Here is a 14,046-nt window from a genome sequence, read left to right as displayed (position 1 = left end):
TACCCAGACAGGTTATGCATCATCAGAAATTGCCAGGTCGGGTGCCTGGGTGGCTCAGTGGGTTAAGCCGCTGCCTTCGGCTCAGGTCATGATCTCAGGGTCCTGGGATCGAGTCCCGCATCGGGCTCTTTGCTCAGCGGAGAGCCTGCTTCCTCCTCTCTCTCTCTGCCTGCCTCTCTGCCTACTTGTGATCTCTCTCTGTCAAATAAATAAATAAAAAATCTTTAAAAAAAAAAAAAAAAGAAAAAGAAAAAAAAAAAGAAATTGCCAGGTCAAGGGGAAATTAGGAACCCAAATCGAGACCCCACTACACCTGCTTCGGCACACCCTCCTTCCCAGGCAGTGGCCCCTGTGGTGGAACCACATCCCTCAAGGGAGGGGGGCTCTTTTCAATTTATCATCCTTGCTGTCTGGGGCGGCCTCAGTCTTTAGAACCACAGCTCTCTCCAGTCTCTTCCCTTTCCCTCCATAAAACTGGAGGGACAAAGCTTGCACATTAAACCCCTGGGATGCCCTTCAAGAGGCTACCTGCTGTCCCGTGCACATCGTGAGCTGTAGGACAAGGGGACTTGGAGGAAAGGACAAACAGCCTCTTCATTCTTATTCCGTTCTTTCCCGTCTAGACCCAGAGCTTCCCGTTCTCTGAAGCAGGACCAGTTGTGTGGAAATCTAAGGCCCCTTAATAACACCAAGTGTTAGCATCTCACCCTGGGTGCTCCTTCCCGTTTGACAAGCTCTCCTTTTCAAATTCTTGTTTCATCGTGTAGCCTAGCAATTTAGCAGCTTTGGAGAAGGTCAAGTGTGTTCTCTGCAGGTCCTCATTTGGGCCACGACTAGCAAGATGCACTGGGCAAGGCTCAGAGGCCCTGAGCATCTTGCAGCCTCTCACAGACCTTAGGCTTAGATTGGCCGACAGCTCAGTGGAATGTGCTCCCAAGGCAGGAGGGGAGGACAGTGGGGGGAGGGGGGAGGGGGGAGGGGAGGGGGGCAGAGGGGGGCCCCAGAAGGACCCTGCAGATGAGAGGAAGCAGATACCTCTAAAGCTGGGTTTGGGCCAGCCTCCTGACATAGCAGCAATTTTTTACGACAAACATTTAGCAAGAATAACCTGAGGTCTTCAAAAACCAGAGTACTGAGGATTAATATGCTCAGTATTAATAAAATAACAAATTATTAACATTTGATTTAGTAAAGATACTTGTTAACATGTGTAATGTATTTATAGATGTTCATAAATTGAATACTAATGATTAATGTTGAATATATTATCATCAAAACATTAACTATTAATCAAATATGTAATGAAACATTAGATATTTTCGTAAATATTTATCTGTGATTTTATTTAGGTTGCCTAGTTCTTGGTTTCTCTTATTCCTGATATTTAAAAACTCTCGTTAGGTTAAGTGAAGGACCATTTGGAGGAAATAGAGACCAAGTAAATACGTGGAAATTAAGTGTATTCAGAGAGCAATGAGGAGATAAGACTTGTGGATGTAAGCATTGGTATAAAACATAAAAAGTGAAAATTTCAAAGTGGCAAAATACAACTTAATTTAAGCAAAAATTTTTTTGGCTTTTTTAAAACCAAACTTTCTTTCCTTGAACTCTTCTTAAATTTTTTTACTGAGATGTAATTGATACATAGCATTACATTAATTTCAGGTGTATTCCAGGGGATTTGTGTGTATTGTGAAATGCTCATCACAGTAAGTCTAGTTAACATCGGTCATTACGCTTAGTAAAATGATGTATTCTAAACATGTTTTCCTAAGTCTTTCCTGATTTGTGGTAATCAAAGTATGTTACATTTCACTGAGATTATACGTGATGTGTACGTTATTACAACGTGATTGTAATGGAGCTCTATGGATCAGGAGAGCTGCTACTAAATTTTACCTAACAGATGCAGCAAGATATTTGAACAGGGTTTTTCTTTTACTATTATGTGATTGGAGCATAAAGTAATAAGTAGTATAAGAAAATCCGTGCGGGTTGAAAAACTGGTTCCTATGGCTTGTGCAACATTTGCAAAATTTCATTTTTGTTATAATAAAAAGTTCGGTCTTTGCATTGTAATTTATGTTTTTCTGAGTCAGATGGAGTATTACTGAATTTAAACCCCAGTGTGGTGTGGGGTTTCAGACGGTCTAGTTCCTGAATTCTAATAGATGTGCCAAAGGCAGGAATTTTAAGCTGATTTTCTTTTTTACTTATCATACCTACTTATGATAAGACAATAAGGCTTCCCTTATGTTTCAGTCTGCAGTGAGGTTCTGGTTGCCTGTGTAATTTACCTGTGTGCCTATGACAACATTTTTATGAATAGCGCAAGATTGGAGAGAACAAATCGGATGTCACTTAATACTAGAAAGCCATATCCATTTACTCAGGACCAGGTTGATTCACAAAGGAGTGGGGTATTCACTATGATAAAAATGCAGCTTTTTCCTCATCTCAGCAAGAGGCCATTACAGAGGAGCTCACCTATTAGCATCTGTGGCTATGTCCCCTTTGGAGGATTTCATCGTCACTCTCCTGGCGTCGGGTAGGAGCCCTTTTCCAGGAAGTACTCGTCACCCATTCTCTTACCCTGGTCTACGGCCATCATTTCAAGTAATTACCATCAAAGGGCTATTTTCCTGTTTTCTGTTGATGCGATTACGTTATATTAACCAACATTCGATAATACTTTGCGATGTGTACCCTTGTGGACCTCAAGATCTGAGTAAAATCCCTCAGATTTAACGCTCTGAGAAGTTACGCTGCAGTTCCTTTAGACGGTAATTACGTTTAATACCAGATGGTTTCATGCAATCTAACTTTTCTATAATGAATGAAAATAATTTGAAGACTCATAGGCCTCTCTCTTTCATTACAGAATGTACAGGCTTTTCCCACACCCTTGTTCTGGAACATTAAGAAAGAAGATATGGAGAGAGAGAAGAAAGAAACAGAGGACCCCCTGCTAGTATTTCTATAAACAACTAGTGGTGTTTAAAGGCTAATAAAGCTCCAAAGATCTCTCTTATAACCATAATCTTTGGGCCAATTTTAAAATATTTTAGATGGAGGAATGTCAAGAAAAATAGAGACAATTTCTTAAGACATGATTCTCTTCCCTCAACCTCCATAAAAGATTATATATATATGGCTGTCATATAAGGGGTAATTGAAATTCCAAAGCACAAAGGCAATGCAGAGAGGGGGGTGAAAAAAAAAGAATCAATCTTTCATATGTTTTTTTCAAAGGCTTGGCAAGAAACCAGGGGTAATATTTTTGCAACTGGGAATGTGTGTTTGTTGAAGAATATTCCCACATTTGAATCATCATCAGGGGTCCTAGTCTTGTTTTACTTTCAAAGGTAGAGAGGGCATAACATTAACCCCAACTGGGAAAAGGAAAATGCCTCACTGTAATTCTCCTCTAGGGAGCAGGAATAAAAGGATTACATATGCCTGCATCATGGAGAATTTCCTCACTCAGACAAGACAAAAGACTTCATTATTTTTCACCAGACACTTGAAGCTTTGTGCCTCCCTGTACCAGAAGACAGGCAGAGTAATTTTTTCTATTAAACCACTAGATGGGGTTTCTAAGAAACTTGCCCTTGTGAAGAGATACGGACAGGACAGTGAAGACCTGATACCATGACTTTGTGGTCCACCCCCTAAGAAAAGCCAGACTTCGCCTGAAGTTCGTGGTGTGTGTTTTCAGTATGATCGGCTTCGCTTTCTCTCTAGACATCAAATAAATGAATGTTTTCATCCTGAAAATGTATTTCTTTTATCTTTGGGTGAGGCTGAAAAACATCTAAATTCTCATAAAAAATTTAAAGTGGCAAAATATAACTTAATTGAATATTCAAATACTTTTCCCTCTGACTAGGTCTATCACTGAGTAACTTTAATGACATGTACATCTCACTTCTTATTGATAAAGTTATAAAAGTCTCAAAGTCCTTACTTACATTTCAGCGCTGTAGGAGATTTCGTGTTAAGATACCGTTCATGGAGACCACGTTCCCAATGACAGATCAGACCCGCCTCGTAAGAGATTGAAATGAACTTAGTTCTGCCTCATATTGACTTGTAGATTTCCCTTAGTAGCATCACATAGAATATAAAGATTTATAAATCTTCGGCTTGCGAGAAGCAGTGTCTAATTTTTTTTCATTCCTGTCTCAGGGCTTCCTTTCTTATGGGCGTGCAGCCCATCACTTGTGGAGTCTAGTATTCTAACTGGAGATAAAATTAAAGTTCACTTTCCCTTTCAAAAGCATTTTTCAAACACATGCTGTGCTGTTTGTGATTATTGCCTTGTTTCAGACATGTGAAGTGATCAAGAGACGTTAAAATATTGGATCTTCACAGAATTTCAAGATTCATTCATTTCACAAATATTTATTGAGCACCTACTGTGTGCAAGGTGAACAATGTGAGCAACAGTGATGATAACTGTATTAGTTACCAACTGCTGTGTAACAAGTTACTCCCAAAGCTTGTGATTGAAACAGTGGAGATTAATCTCAAAGTCTCCATCGGAACTGGGGTGTGGCTTAACTGGGTCTCTCACTAGGCAGCAGGCATTTTGACTTGTTTCAGAGGAATCCCCTTCCTCGCTCACTCTCCCATTCTTAATAAGGTTTAGCTCCCCATAAGCAGTTAGATTAATGTTTCGGTTCCTTCCTCTCACACTGTGAGCAGATGGCCACTCTGTTCCTTAAGAAGAGGATATCTCCATTGTACCTCTGTAGAATGTAGTCCTCTACCCTCTGTAGGATGAGTTTTTTTTAAGTTTTATTTATTTATTTGACAGGGAGAGATCACAAGTAGGCAGAGAGGCAGGAAGAGAGGGCAGGAGGAAGCAGGCTCCCCGCTGAGCAGAGAGCCGGATGCGGGGCTCGATCCCAAGACCCTGGGATCATGACCTGAGCCGAAGGCAGAGGCTTAACCGACTGGGCCACCCAGGTGCCCCTGTAGAATGACTTAACACCAGCAGTGGCCTGGGACAACATGGCAGCCTGCTTCGGCTGAGCCAGCAAGTGAGGGGCAAGGGCCAACGGGAAGATGCAATGCGTCTTTTGTGACCTACCGCGTCCCGATTGCCTTATACTTGTTAAGAGCAAGTCAGTACGTCCTACCCACATTCTTGCCTTAGGCCTGGGCATGAAAACCAGGAGGCGGGATCGTTGGGGGCCATCTGAGAAACACCTGCACGGGACATTGCAGGTGTTGATCTGAGAGATCACTGTGCTCGCCATAATACCACGGCAGGTTTATTGAGGACGGATGTGTGGAGACGCGTGAAGAGGCTCGCGCTAGGCCGTATCACTCTTGCTCAGGGGCAGAGCAGAGAAGCCTTACCTTCCAGTATGACCCTCTGTCACACTCGCTTTTCTGTCCTCCACCCCCGTAGAACGTTTTAATACCAATCATGATATGGGACAAGATAGAAAAGTAAATAACAGCCACTAAAATGTAGACGAAGTGTTGGTGTTTCCAAAGACAAGCGCATTCATAATCATAGCTGGTCCTCCCGGCTCCCTGCGAGGCTGGCGGAAAGGGTGGGGGTGGTCTCCGTTCTCCACAGAGGACACGGAGGCTCGGGGAATGCCTGTCCCCCGGCCTGAGGTCCCACTGACCAGCCAGAGGCAAGATCGGAACTGCATGGTTCTAAACCTCGTGTGTTCTCAAGACAGGCGTCCAGTCGAAGGGGAACTTTCTGTCTGAGCTCTGCTGCCAGGTGTGAAAGTTCTAACCTACTGCGCTGTTTGGACCTTGAAACTAGCAAGTTCCAGATGCAGCGCCCCCCACCCCCGCCTCGTTATAGCTGCACCTCTCTGCTTCGTGTTCCCTCCTTCTCTCCATCACTCTGCCCGGCAGAGTGCCAGCCCCCGCTCCTCCTGGGAACGCGGGGGTGAGTGCTCAGACCCTCCCTAAAGAGCTCTCGAGGGAGGTGACCAGGGATGACAAAACGTCATGAACATTAATAACTTGCTGCAGGAGCATGGGGCATAAAGCACTTTCCTATGCTTTCGCGTGAGTGAATATTCATCTCTCCCTTCCTATTCCTTCTCAGAACGCATTTATGTCAAAGTTTGTAATTATATTACTCATGTCAGAAACACCGTTTGATATTCGCCGTTTGGATGACAGTGTATGCTTGTGTGTAATGCAATTGTATTTCCTCGTAAAAATAACAAAGCAGGCGCTTACCATACTTTTGTGTGAACCTTGGCACCTTGTATTAGAGAATGTATAACCTCTTAGTGGAATCCAGTAGTGCCAGATTGAAGTGAATAATTTTCTACCAAGCCTGTTATTTTCCAAAATAGCAAAATATTTTACGTTATCAAAGCACGTGACAGCGGCTTATGTAGAAGGCTGTTTTACTTCTGCGGAAGCATCCTGATGTGACCTTCTTTCTGTACGGGCTTCAACGTCCAGGTGTCCTCAGGGCGGATGGGTTACGCAGCTTCTTTTCCTCGCTCCCTGCCTGCCCCCTCCAACCCCAGGTTTATGTCCTGCCGTCCGAGTTCCTCCCTTTATCTGTAGGAAAGCCCTTTTTTGGCAGCTGGTACTTTTGCATAATGTAATTAGATGTTTCCCATATGTTTTCTTCTAGACAGATTTATGTATCTGTAGAAGAGTTGTTTCTTCTGTGCCCATTACCTGTTGTTTCTGTGGGGAAGCTGTTATAGATAAAGAGCCGGTTTTTAACTATAATGGATGCGGTACCCAGAAAAGAATTTTGAGTTTTGAGTTTAGTAAGATCCACCACTGTCCTTAGTAGAGGATAAAAAGCCTTGAGGAGTCTCCAAATGAACTGTGCGTCATGTGCCCCCACTCGCCCCGACCCCTGCAAACTGCCTTCACCCAAATGTTTATTTAGCAATTTGCTAGATCAATGCAGCCCCTGGTTTACCGCTAAGAAGCTCTTGCATTTCCCAAAAAATTTCCTACTTCAAAAACCCCTAGATGCTCAAAGGAAAGAGTGAGATATCACAGCGTTTGGTCTAAGAGACTCCACAAGAGTTGAGCTGCCCATGACGATGGAGACTGTTGCTGACCTTTGTCTTGGCACAGATGTGAGGGCAGCCCTGGGGTGTGGGGCTGGAACAGGGGCTTGGAGATAGTTGCGCTGAGCCAGAGGCACCAAAGGGTACCTCAGAACGCCAAGGGCAGAGGGCTGCATCTGCCTGATTTCACTCTGCTCAGGTTACGTGGGGACCTTTGCAGTTCTGGGAAAAGAGGTGGCGGGTGAGCAGCTTCTGCTCAGAGAAGGCAAAGCTCCGGCAGGGCCCCCCAGCGAGGAAATGGAAACCACGAAGGTGTCTGCTCGACTCGAATGCAACTCTGAAGCCACCTGTTACACGATTTAGCTGGCCCAAGTTACTGAGGAGTTTGTTCTTTTGCTCATCATTTCCGGTTTGAAATTGTACTAACAAACACTTTTACATACTCAGAGGAAAGTGATCGGAAGAGGAAATGAAAGCCAGCGGTTTTCTATATCCTACCCGTCAGAGTAGTTGTCTCAGTCTGATTCAACACACGATTTCTGCTGGCAGGGTACAGCTAAAAGCCAGCCTCCCCCGCCACTCCCCAACCCCGGTCACCCTGACCTTCTCATCCAGAGAACAAAGATTCACATGTCACAGCACAGCTGAAACTTCCACTCATTTTACTGTCATGTTCCGCATTCTCCAGACCCCGGCGGGAAAAAAAGGGCTGGTCTTGAGCCAAAGAGGAAAGGAGCTGCTCTCTGCACTGCAGCCGTGTTGCTAGTGGAGGGGATGGAAGAGATGCTCTTGCATGTGGACTCTTTCCAACAGCAGCTGCACCCCCCACCATGGACACCTTCCTGTCTTGCTGGGTCAGAGGACAGAGTCTCAGCAGGCTCCACAGAGCCACCCCAGGGGACATGGGTGTGTTGCATTGACGTGGATGTTGGGAAACCCATGAGGTTCTGGAGTCGTAGATGCGGTCCTAACTCTTCCCCAGCGAGAATGCCCACACGTGCTCAGACTGGACTGTGGGGCACGTCCCACAGTCCTGTGTCATAGGCAACTCAGGGCCAGTGTCATCTCTCCACGCCAAACAGAGCAGGGATGGCCAGGTCGAACGCGTGGACTGCATTCAAGTTGCATGTGTTTTGTATGTAAGCCCTAATAGCTCAGCTACGTTGGCGGGGGGCGGGAGGGGATTCTTACGGCAAAAAATAAAGGTTACTAAGACCATGACTAAAGGTTAAGTCCTGATGTCTACACAAATGGCAAGATCTGTAAATCTGTGGCAAGACAACACAGCTTTCCAAATAGACGTTCTCCGGATGCTTCATCATTTCCAGCCTTTGGTCCAAAGAACAGTTCTTAGTCTATGTACATTGTTCCAGATCGTGCTAAAGCTTGGGGAGCTCAGCCTGACTTACAAATGCGTCTTCCTGCAGGACACTGTCCTGGTCCTGGAAATAAGCCCATTCTCTGTCTCTCACTGCCATAAATCCTTGGCGTTCGATAAAATTTTGACTTTGGATTTTACGTAGAAATGCTCCGTGGTGCCTATTAAACCAAGGAGAGTTATGTGGTGAGGATGGGTTCCTGAAATGCATTTACATTCATTGAATTAGCGTGATTTTCATAGGTATTTGCCGTGATTATCTTCATTGGCATCAGCGGTATTTTTAATCACTCGAATATACACTTGCTATCATAAGGAGCGGCTTGCAAGTGTGCTAAAGAAAGACATGGGTCTTTTTCTTGAAAATCTTGACTCTGAGACAGACAATGATAATCTAATTCAAAGGCAATCTAGAAATGCATTTTAGGAAACATAAGTATGAAAGTTTCATGTAATGCAGTGACAAAAGTCATGTGTTCAGATATTGAACAAACACGGCATCGTAAAATTTGCATAACATAAGACGCTGGTATTTTAAGTCTGTGAGTTTTCTTTGAAATCAGGGTCTTATCCTCACTTTACCAATCAGAAAACTGAACCCAAAGGTCACTCACCTAGTCGGTGGCAGTGTCGCCTGTGGGACACAGGTCTCTGAGCCTCTGTATTATTTTCTCTCCACTTGACTGCTCCGTCAAGGGAATTGCTGTCATTTCCAGATGGAGGGAACTTTCTGGAAGAGGAATTTTGTTTTCTTTTCCCATCGTTCACACCCCAGGTGTTGAGTCACCCAATTATCTTCCCTCATTAACAAATCTGAAACTATACCAGCCCAGGTATGGTTTCAAGGGGGCACGTTTTAAAAAAGTCTTCAGAGTTCTGTGGTTTGCAAAGAAAGAGGTAACCGGTTACCTATAAGCCACGGACTTTAGACTGAGGTTTCCTAGGTATTAATCTCAGCTTTCATTACCTCTCTCTATCAGTCACTTTTGCCTCCAGTTTTATGTTTTCCTACTTCCCTGGAGTTCTGCAGAATCTCCTTAGGACGTAGACTCTGCATCCCAGGGGCCTGGGTGGACAAATCCTCCCCCAAAGGGTTGCTGTTAGAAAACTCCCTTGTCTAAATTCAAAACCAACATCATTCCTACCTATGACGAGGCTTGTGGGACCCTGACGGGAGCTGTTCCCTGGGGTGGGGGGAGGTCGTGGCGGGTGGGAGCTTTCTATTTCCCGGTCCGCCATGTAGCTGTGGTGGTTCTGCTTTGTAAGTGTTCTTGACACCGAGCCTCAAGTCCATTTTCCTTCATGGTCATGTGTCATTTGCTGTGTTTTGCCTTATCATTGGTGTTCCCTTAAAAATAATAAGAGTAATGAGCAGTTATGTATTATTCATCCCAAGTGTACAGATCACGCATTTATCTCGGGCTCCTTTTTTTTTTTTTTTTTTTTTTTTTTTTCCTAGAGCCTGCACTCGACAGCGCATGCTGAGTGGATCATTTGAGGGGCAGCCTGCAAAGGAAAGGTCAATTCTCAGTGTGCAGCATCATATCCGCCAGGAGCGCAGGTAAATACACCAGGAGACAAAGCTGCAGAGAAAACAAGGAAAGGAGTTTTGCAGGATATGGTCTCGGTGCACCACCCCGGTTGGCAGACAGGCGTGCAGGAGGAACTTTGTTCTATTTGCTGATGGCAACAATGAAACCCACAATCAGATTCAAAGAGTCAAAAAAAAAAAACAAATCTTTCAAAAACCTTTTCCTTGGTGATGGTCAGATTCTTGCTTTTAAGATCAGAAGGAAAAATTCTGCAATTTGTGAGATGAGCTCAAACGCATTTGAATAAACGAAAGCTTTCACTATAAAAAGAAATAATAAGCATTTGTGATGGTATCAGAAAAGTTACTTTATTTTGTTCTTAAAAGGGCCATGGCTCAAAAGTCAAAATTTGGTCTTGGATGTACTGACAAGTTGGTTGTGGTTGTTTTAGGTCACTGAGACACGGATCCAACAGCCAGAGGATCAGCAGGGGGAAATCTCTTGAAACCCTGACTCAAGATGTAAGTTCTCAGCAATGCTTTGGAGTTGGGAAGCATGATTATGAAAATGTATTTAAATTACAGTTTAGAACATTCTAGCACCTGGGTCCTTCTGTCACATTGACCTGTTTCTGTAAGAATTTGTATCAGAGGGAATCAGGAAACTCAGGAAGCAAATGGAATGGCCAGTACCAAAGAGTGACCATTAACTGTTCAAAAATACAGACATCCCACAAAACAAGTCTTCATTAAGTTAGTAACCCAAAAGTGACATGTCACTTGCCTTTGACTGACATTAAAGGTATGTAAAGTATTTTATAGAATTGATTTGTATCATAACTTTAAAACTTCACTAAAATTTCAAAATATTCTGGAATCTAGTTCCAGTGTCTATAACTTCAGGGCTTTACCTACTAGGAAATACAATCTTATTTCTAGAAGAATTTTTCTTTTAATGACTGAATACTAGTTCCCAAGAATTTCTTTGCTTTTAGACTCTAGGTTGTCTGTTGATTTATTAACGAACTAAAAAAAATTATCAAGTATTTATTATGTGCCTGGCCCTGTTCTAAGTGAGGAGAAGCAGTGGGGACACAAGACAAAATCCTCTGCCTTCCAGGAAGTTATATCCCAGTAAAAGAGACAAAGACTAAGCAAGGAAACAAATACATAATCGTTTCTGGAAGTGTTTTTTTTACTTATTTTCCATCATACCTTCATTGCTGTGACAATTTTGCTCTGCATTATAAAGAAAAATAAAATGATATAAAGAAATCAAAGGTGTAGATTTGGGGGCAGGGAATGTTCGAGAAGATGGTCAGTGTTCAGGCCTCTATATTATTAGACCAGAGACCTGAACAAAGAGAAGAAACAAGCCACATGAAAACCCAGGGAAACCCACAGAGGCAGAAGTCTAACCTATGGGTTAGACTGACCAGCAGCTGTATCATGCCGAGATTTCTAAGAGACTTGCAAAGTACATATCAAATAATTATCACTGGTGATGCCCTCATTAAAATATAGGTCTTAAGTAGAGTCTAGCTACACTGGCTAAGAAAGCCGAGTCCTGAATGTTCAGAGCCATGAATGGCATTGGAGAAAGGAGGTCCCGCAAGAGAAAGGCAGCAAGCCTTAGGGTTTTTTGGGTTTTGTTTGTCTTTTTCACCACTTTACTTGTCCTTTCTTCAGTTTCTGGAGTTTCCAGAATAATCCAACTGCTTTCAATTGGTGGAAACTGTTAGAGTAGATTCTCCTAAGTATTCCAAGCACAACTGACAACAGGTGATGAGAACACCTGGTACCATCATCACCACTTTGCAAGGTTCTAACTGGTGTGCACATCTGTTAACACCATGGTTTTTAAGCCAGAGTTCTGTCCAGTATGATCTGCCATATTGTTTACATAGAATTGTGATCAGATCCAACGTAGAGCCCATGTACGCATGACCTGGGGACCAGGCATGTTGCGTGGAGAAGACTTCAAGGAGAAAATTCAGAGAGGCAAAGTTCAAAGCACTTTCCTTCAGTGTGATTCCCTAGAAATAGGTAGTCTAAGGAGCCAAACTAGAACATGGCTTTGAAAATACGTATTTAAATATACATGGTGAATGGTCCTACCAGCATAGTCTCAATTCCAGAGGCTTAGTTCTTCTTCAAAGATTTTTTCTTGTATTTATTACACAGACATGTGATGAAAACAAATCCCCCACCTTCTCCATAGCAAGAGATGATGAGACTGCTAATTTCCTACAAAATAACTTCGGATGTCTTTTCCTGCATAACAGAAGCAATGTAAAATAGAGAGCTTCACCTGTCTCACTCATCCCCAATGATAGAAGATACAGATAAGGAAATCTAAGGCATACGTGTGACAGTTATCTGTTAGGTTATTTGAGCAATGGCTGTCCATGTCCCAAGGAGTGAGAACCAGAGCTGGGGTCCCGCATGATCAGGCCGCCTCCCAGCCCTCTGACCCCAATGTCTCCTACCCTGGTGCTTGCCCTCTTGACTCCACCCATGGGGTGTCTTGGCTGTTCCATGGACACACAGCTGTTCCCTGCGCATGAGGACCCACCCCTCCTCTGGAAAAGCACATTTCTGCAGATGCCCCATGGCCTGTAGATCCTTCTCTCATCTTCACTCAAATAACAGCTTCTTATTGAGGCCTGCTGTGACTGGCCAAACGTGGAGCCTTCTAGCACTCGTACTCTCTGCCGCCCCATTTTTTCTTTTTTCTTTTTTTTTTTTTTTTTACCATGGTCCTAAACATCTTCTATCTACATCGGCCGTATTGTCATTCAGTTTTTATCTGTCTCCCCTGACTAGATCATCAGCCCCACAAGAGCTGGATTTTATCCTTTCTTTTTGCTTTTTTGCCACATCCCCAGCACTACAACAATGCCTGGCACATAACTGGTCCTCAATAAATATTTTTATTGGAAAAAAGATACCCTTTCGAAGGAAAAAATACCCTTGCTAAGAGGACTGTGGTTCATTAAAAATACATATATTATGATAAAGATATTTATTTACTACCTTACATTAATAAATAAAGATATTTATTTCAGCTTTTCCAAAAACGATCTTTCTGGGCCTTCAAAAAAAAAAATCTTCCAGTTTGATGTGCCTCCTTTTATTGTATTTCTAGCATTCCAATACAGTGAGATATAGAAACGCACAAAGAGAAGACAGTGAAATCAAGATGATCCAGGAAAAAAAGGAACAAGCAGAAATGAAAAGGTACGGGGCACGACGGTCTTCCAGGGCTCTTGCTCTGGAATGCCAGCCTTTCCCTCAGCCTTCCTGTCTGTGGATTTCCCCTTCCAGGAAAGTGCAGGAAGAGGAGCTGAGAGAGAATCACCCCTACTTCGACAAGCCGCTGTTCATCGTTGGACGGGAGCACAGGTTCAGAAACTTCTGCCGGGTGGTGGTCCGGGCACGCTTCAACGCGTGAGTACATCCACTTCAGCCGGGTGTTCGACCTGCGGCGTACAGACAGCAGGGGGGTTGTCACACCAGGAAGAAGGAAACGTGTAATACTAATGGGGTCACGAGGTAAACCGTGGGCTACTTAACCACGCTGCTCCTCTTGGCCAAGGGGCCGACTGGGTGGAAAACAAAACGAAGGTTGCAAGTCATTAACATTTATATAAAACTCACGTTTTATAAAACACCAAACAGTCATTTTTATGTGCCGATTTTAACAGCCACCCAGTACGTTTCTCTTGGTGTTACCAACTCCACATTTTGTTTCGGAAATTCTGAACCAAGAGTGGACGGAATGACATAGGGAAGGTCATTGCCCACACCTTCTTTCAGACTTGTAGTTTCTTCGTGGTGAAAATACCTTGATTGGATTATTCTGGAAAAATGTAAAATACAATGATGTGAAATAGAAGTAAAGTTGACTAGTGCTTCCATTACCAATTGTTATGAGAAGACAGCCCGCCGGCCGGTGTCTCTGTCCCTGCCCACATGGAAGAGCTGTGTTATGAGGCCATCAGTGTGGTCGACCAGGAGGACACTGCGTTTGTGACAACGCAAGGCAATGTCAGCAGGCGACCAGTAAATGAAATAGAATTTTTGTCCTGCTTAACTTCAGTAAATATCCTAAA

At 43.5% G+C, this 14,046-nt stretch overlaps 1 protein-coding gene across 5 annotated transcripts in view; it reads left to right on the top strand.

The window, feature by feature from the left end:
* Positions 1 to 14,046, top strand: part of NALCN (sodium leak channel, non-selective) — a 303,976-nt gene that overhangs the window by 248,436 nt on the left and 41,494 nt on the right. For all 5 annotated transcript variants that reach the window (XM_059377544.1, XM_059377540.1, XM_059377545.1 and 2 more), the window contains exons 19-22: positions 9,860 to 9,961; positions 10,384 to 10,453; positions 13,080 to 13,171; positions 13,259 to 13,381. In XM_059377544.1, coding sequence (XP_059233527.1) covers positions 9,860 to 9,961; positions 10,384 to 10,453; positions 13,080 to 13,171; positions 13,259 to 13,381 — 387 coding nt within the window. The remainder of the gene's footprint in view (positions 1 to 9,859; positions 9,962 to 10,383; positions 10,454 to 13,079; positions 13,172 to 13,258; positions 13,382 to 14,046) is intronic.

Source organism: Mustela nigripes, chromosome 15 (genome assembly GCF_022355385.1).
Source record: "Mustela nigripes isolate SB6536 chromosome 15, MUSNIG.SB6536, whole genome shotgun sequence".
Taxonomy (NCBI): domain Eukaryota; kingdom Metazoa; phylum Chordata; class Mammalia; order Carnivora; family Mustelidae; genus Mustela; species Mustela nigripes.
The sequence above is the reverse complement of the archived record's forward strand: the minus strand, read 5'-3'. Positions and strand labels throughout refer to the sequence as shown.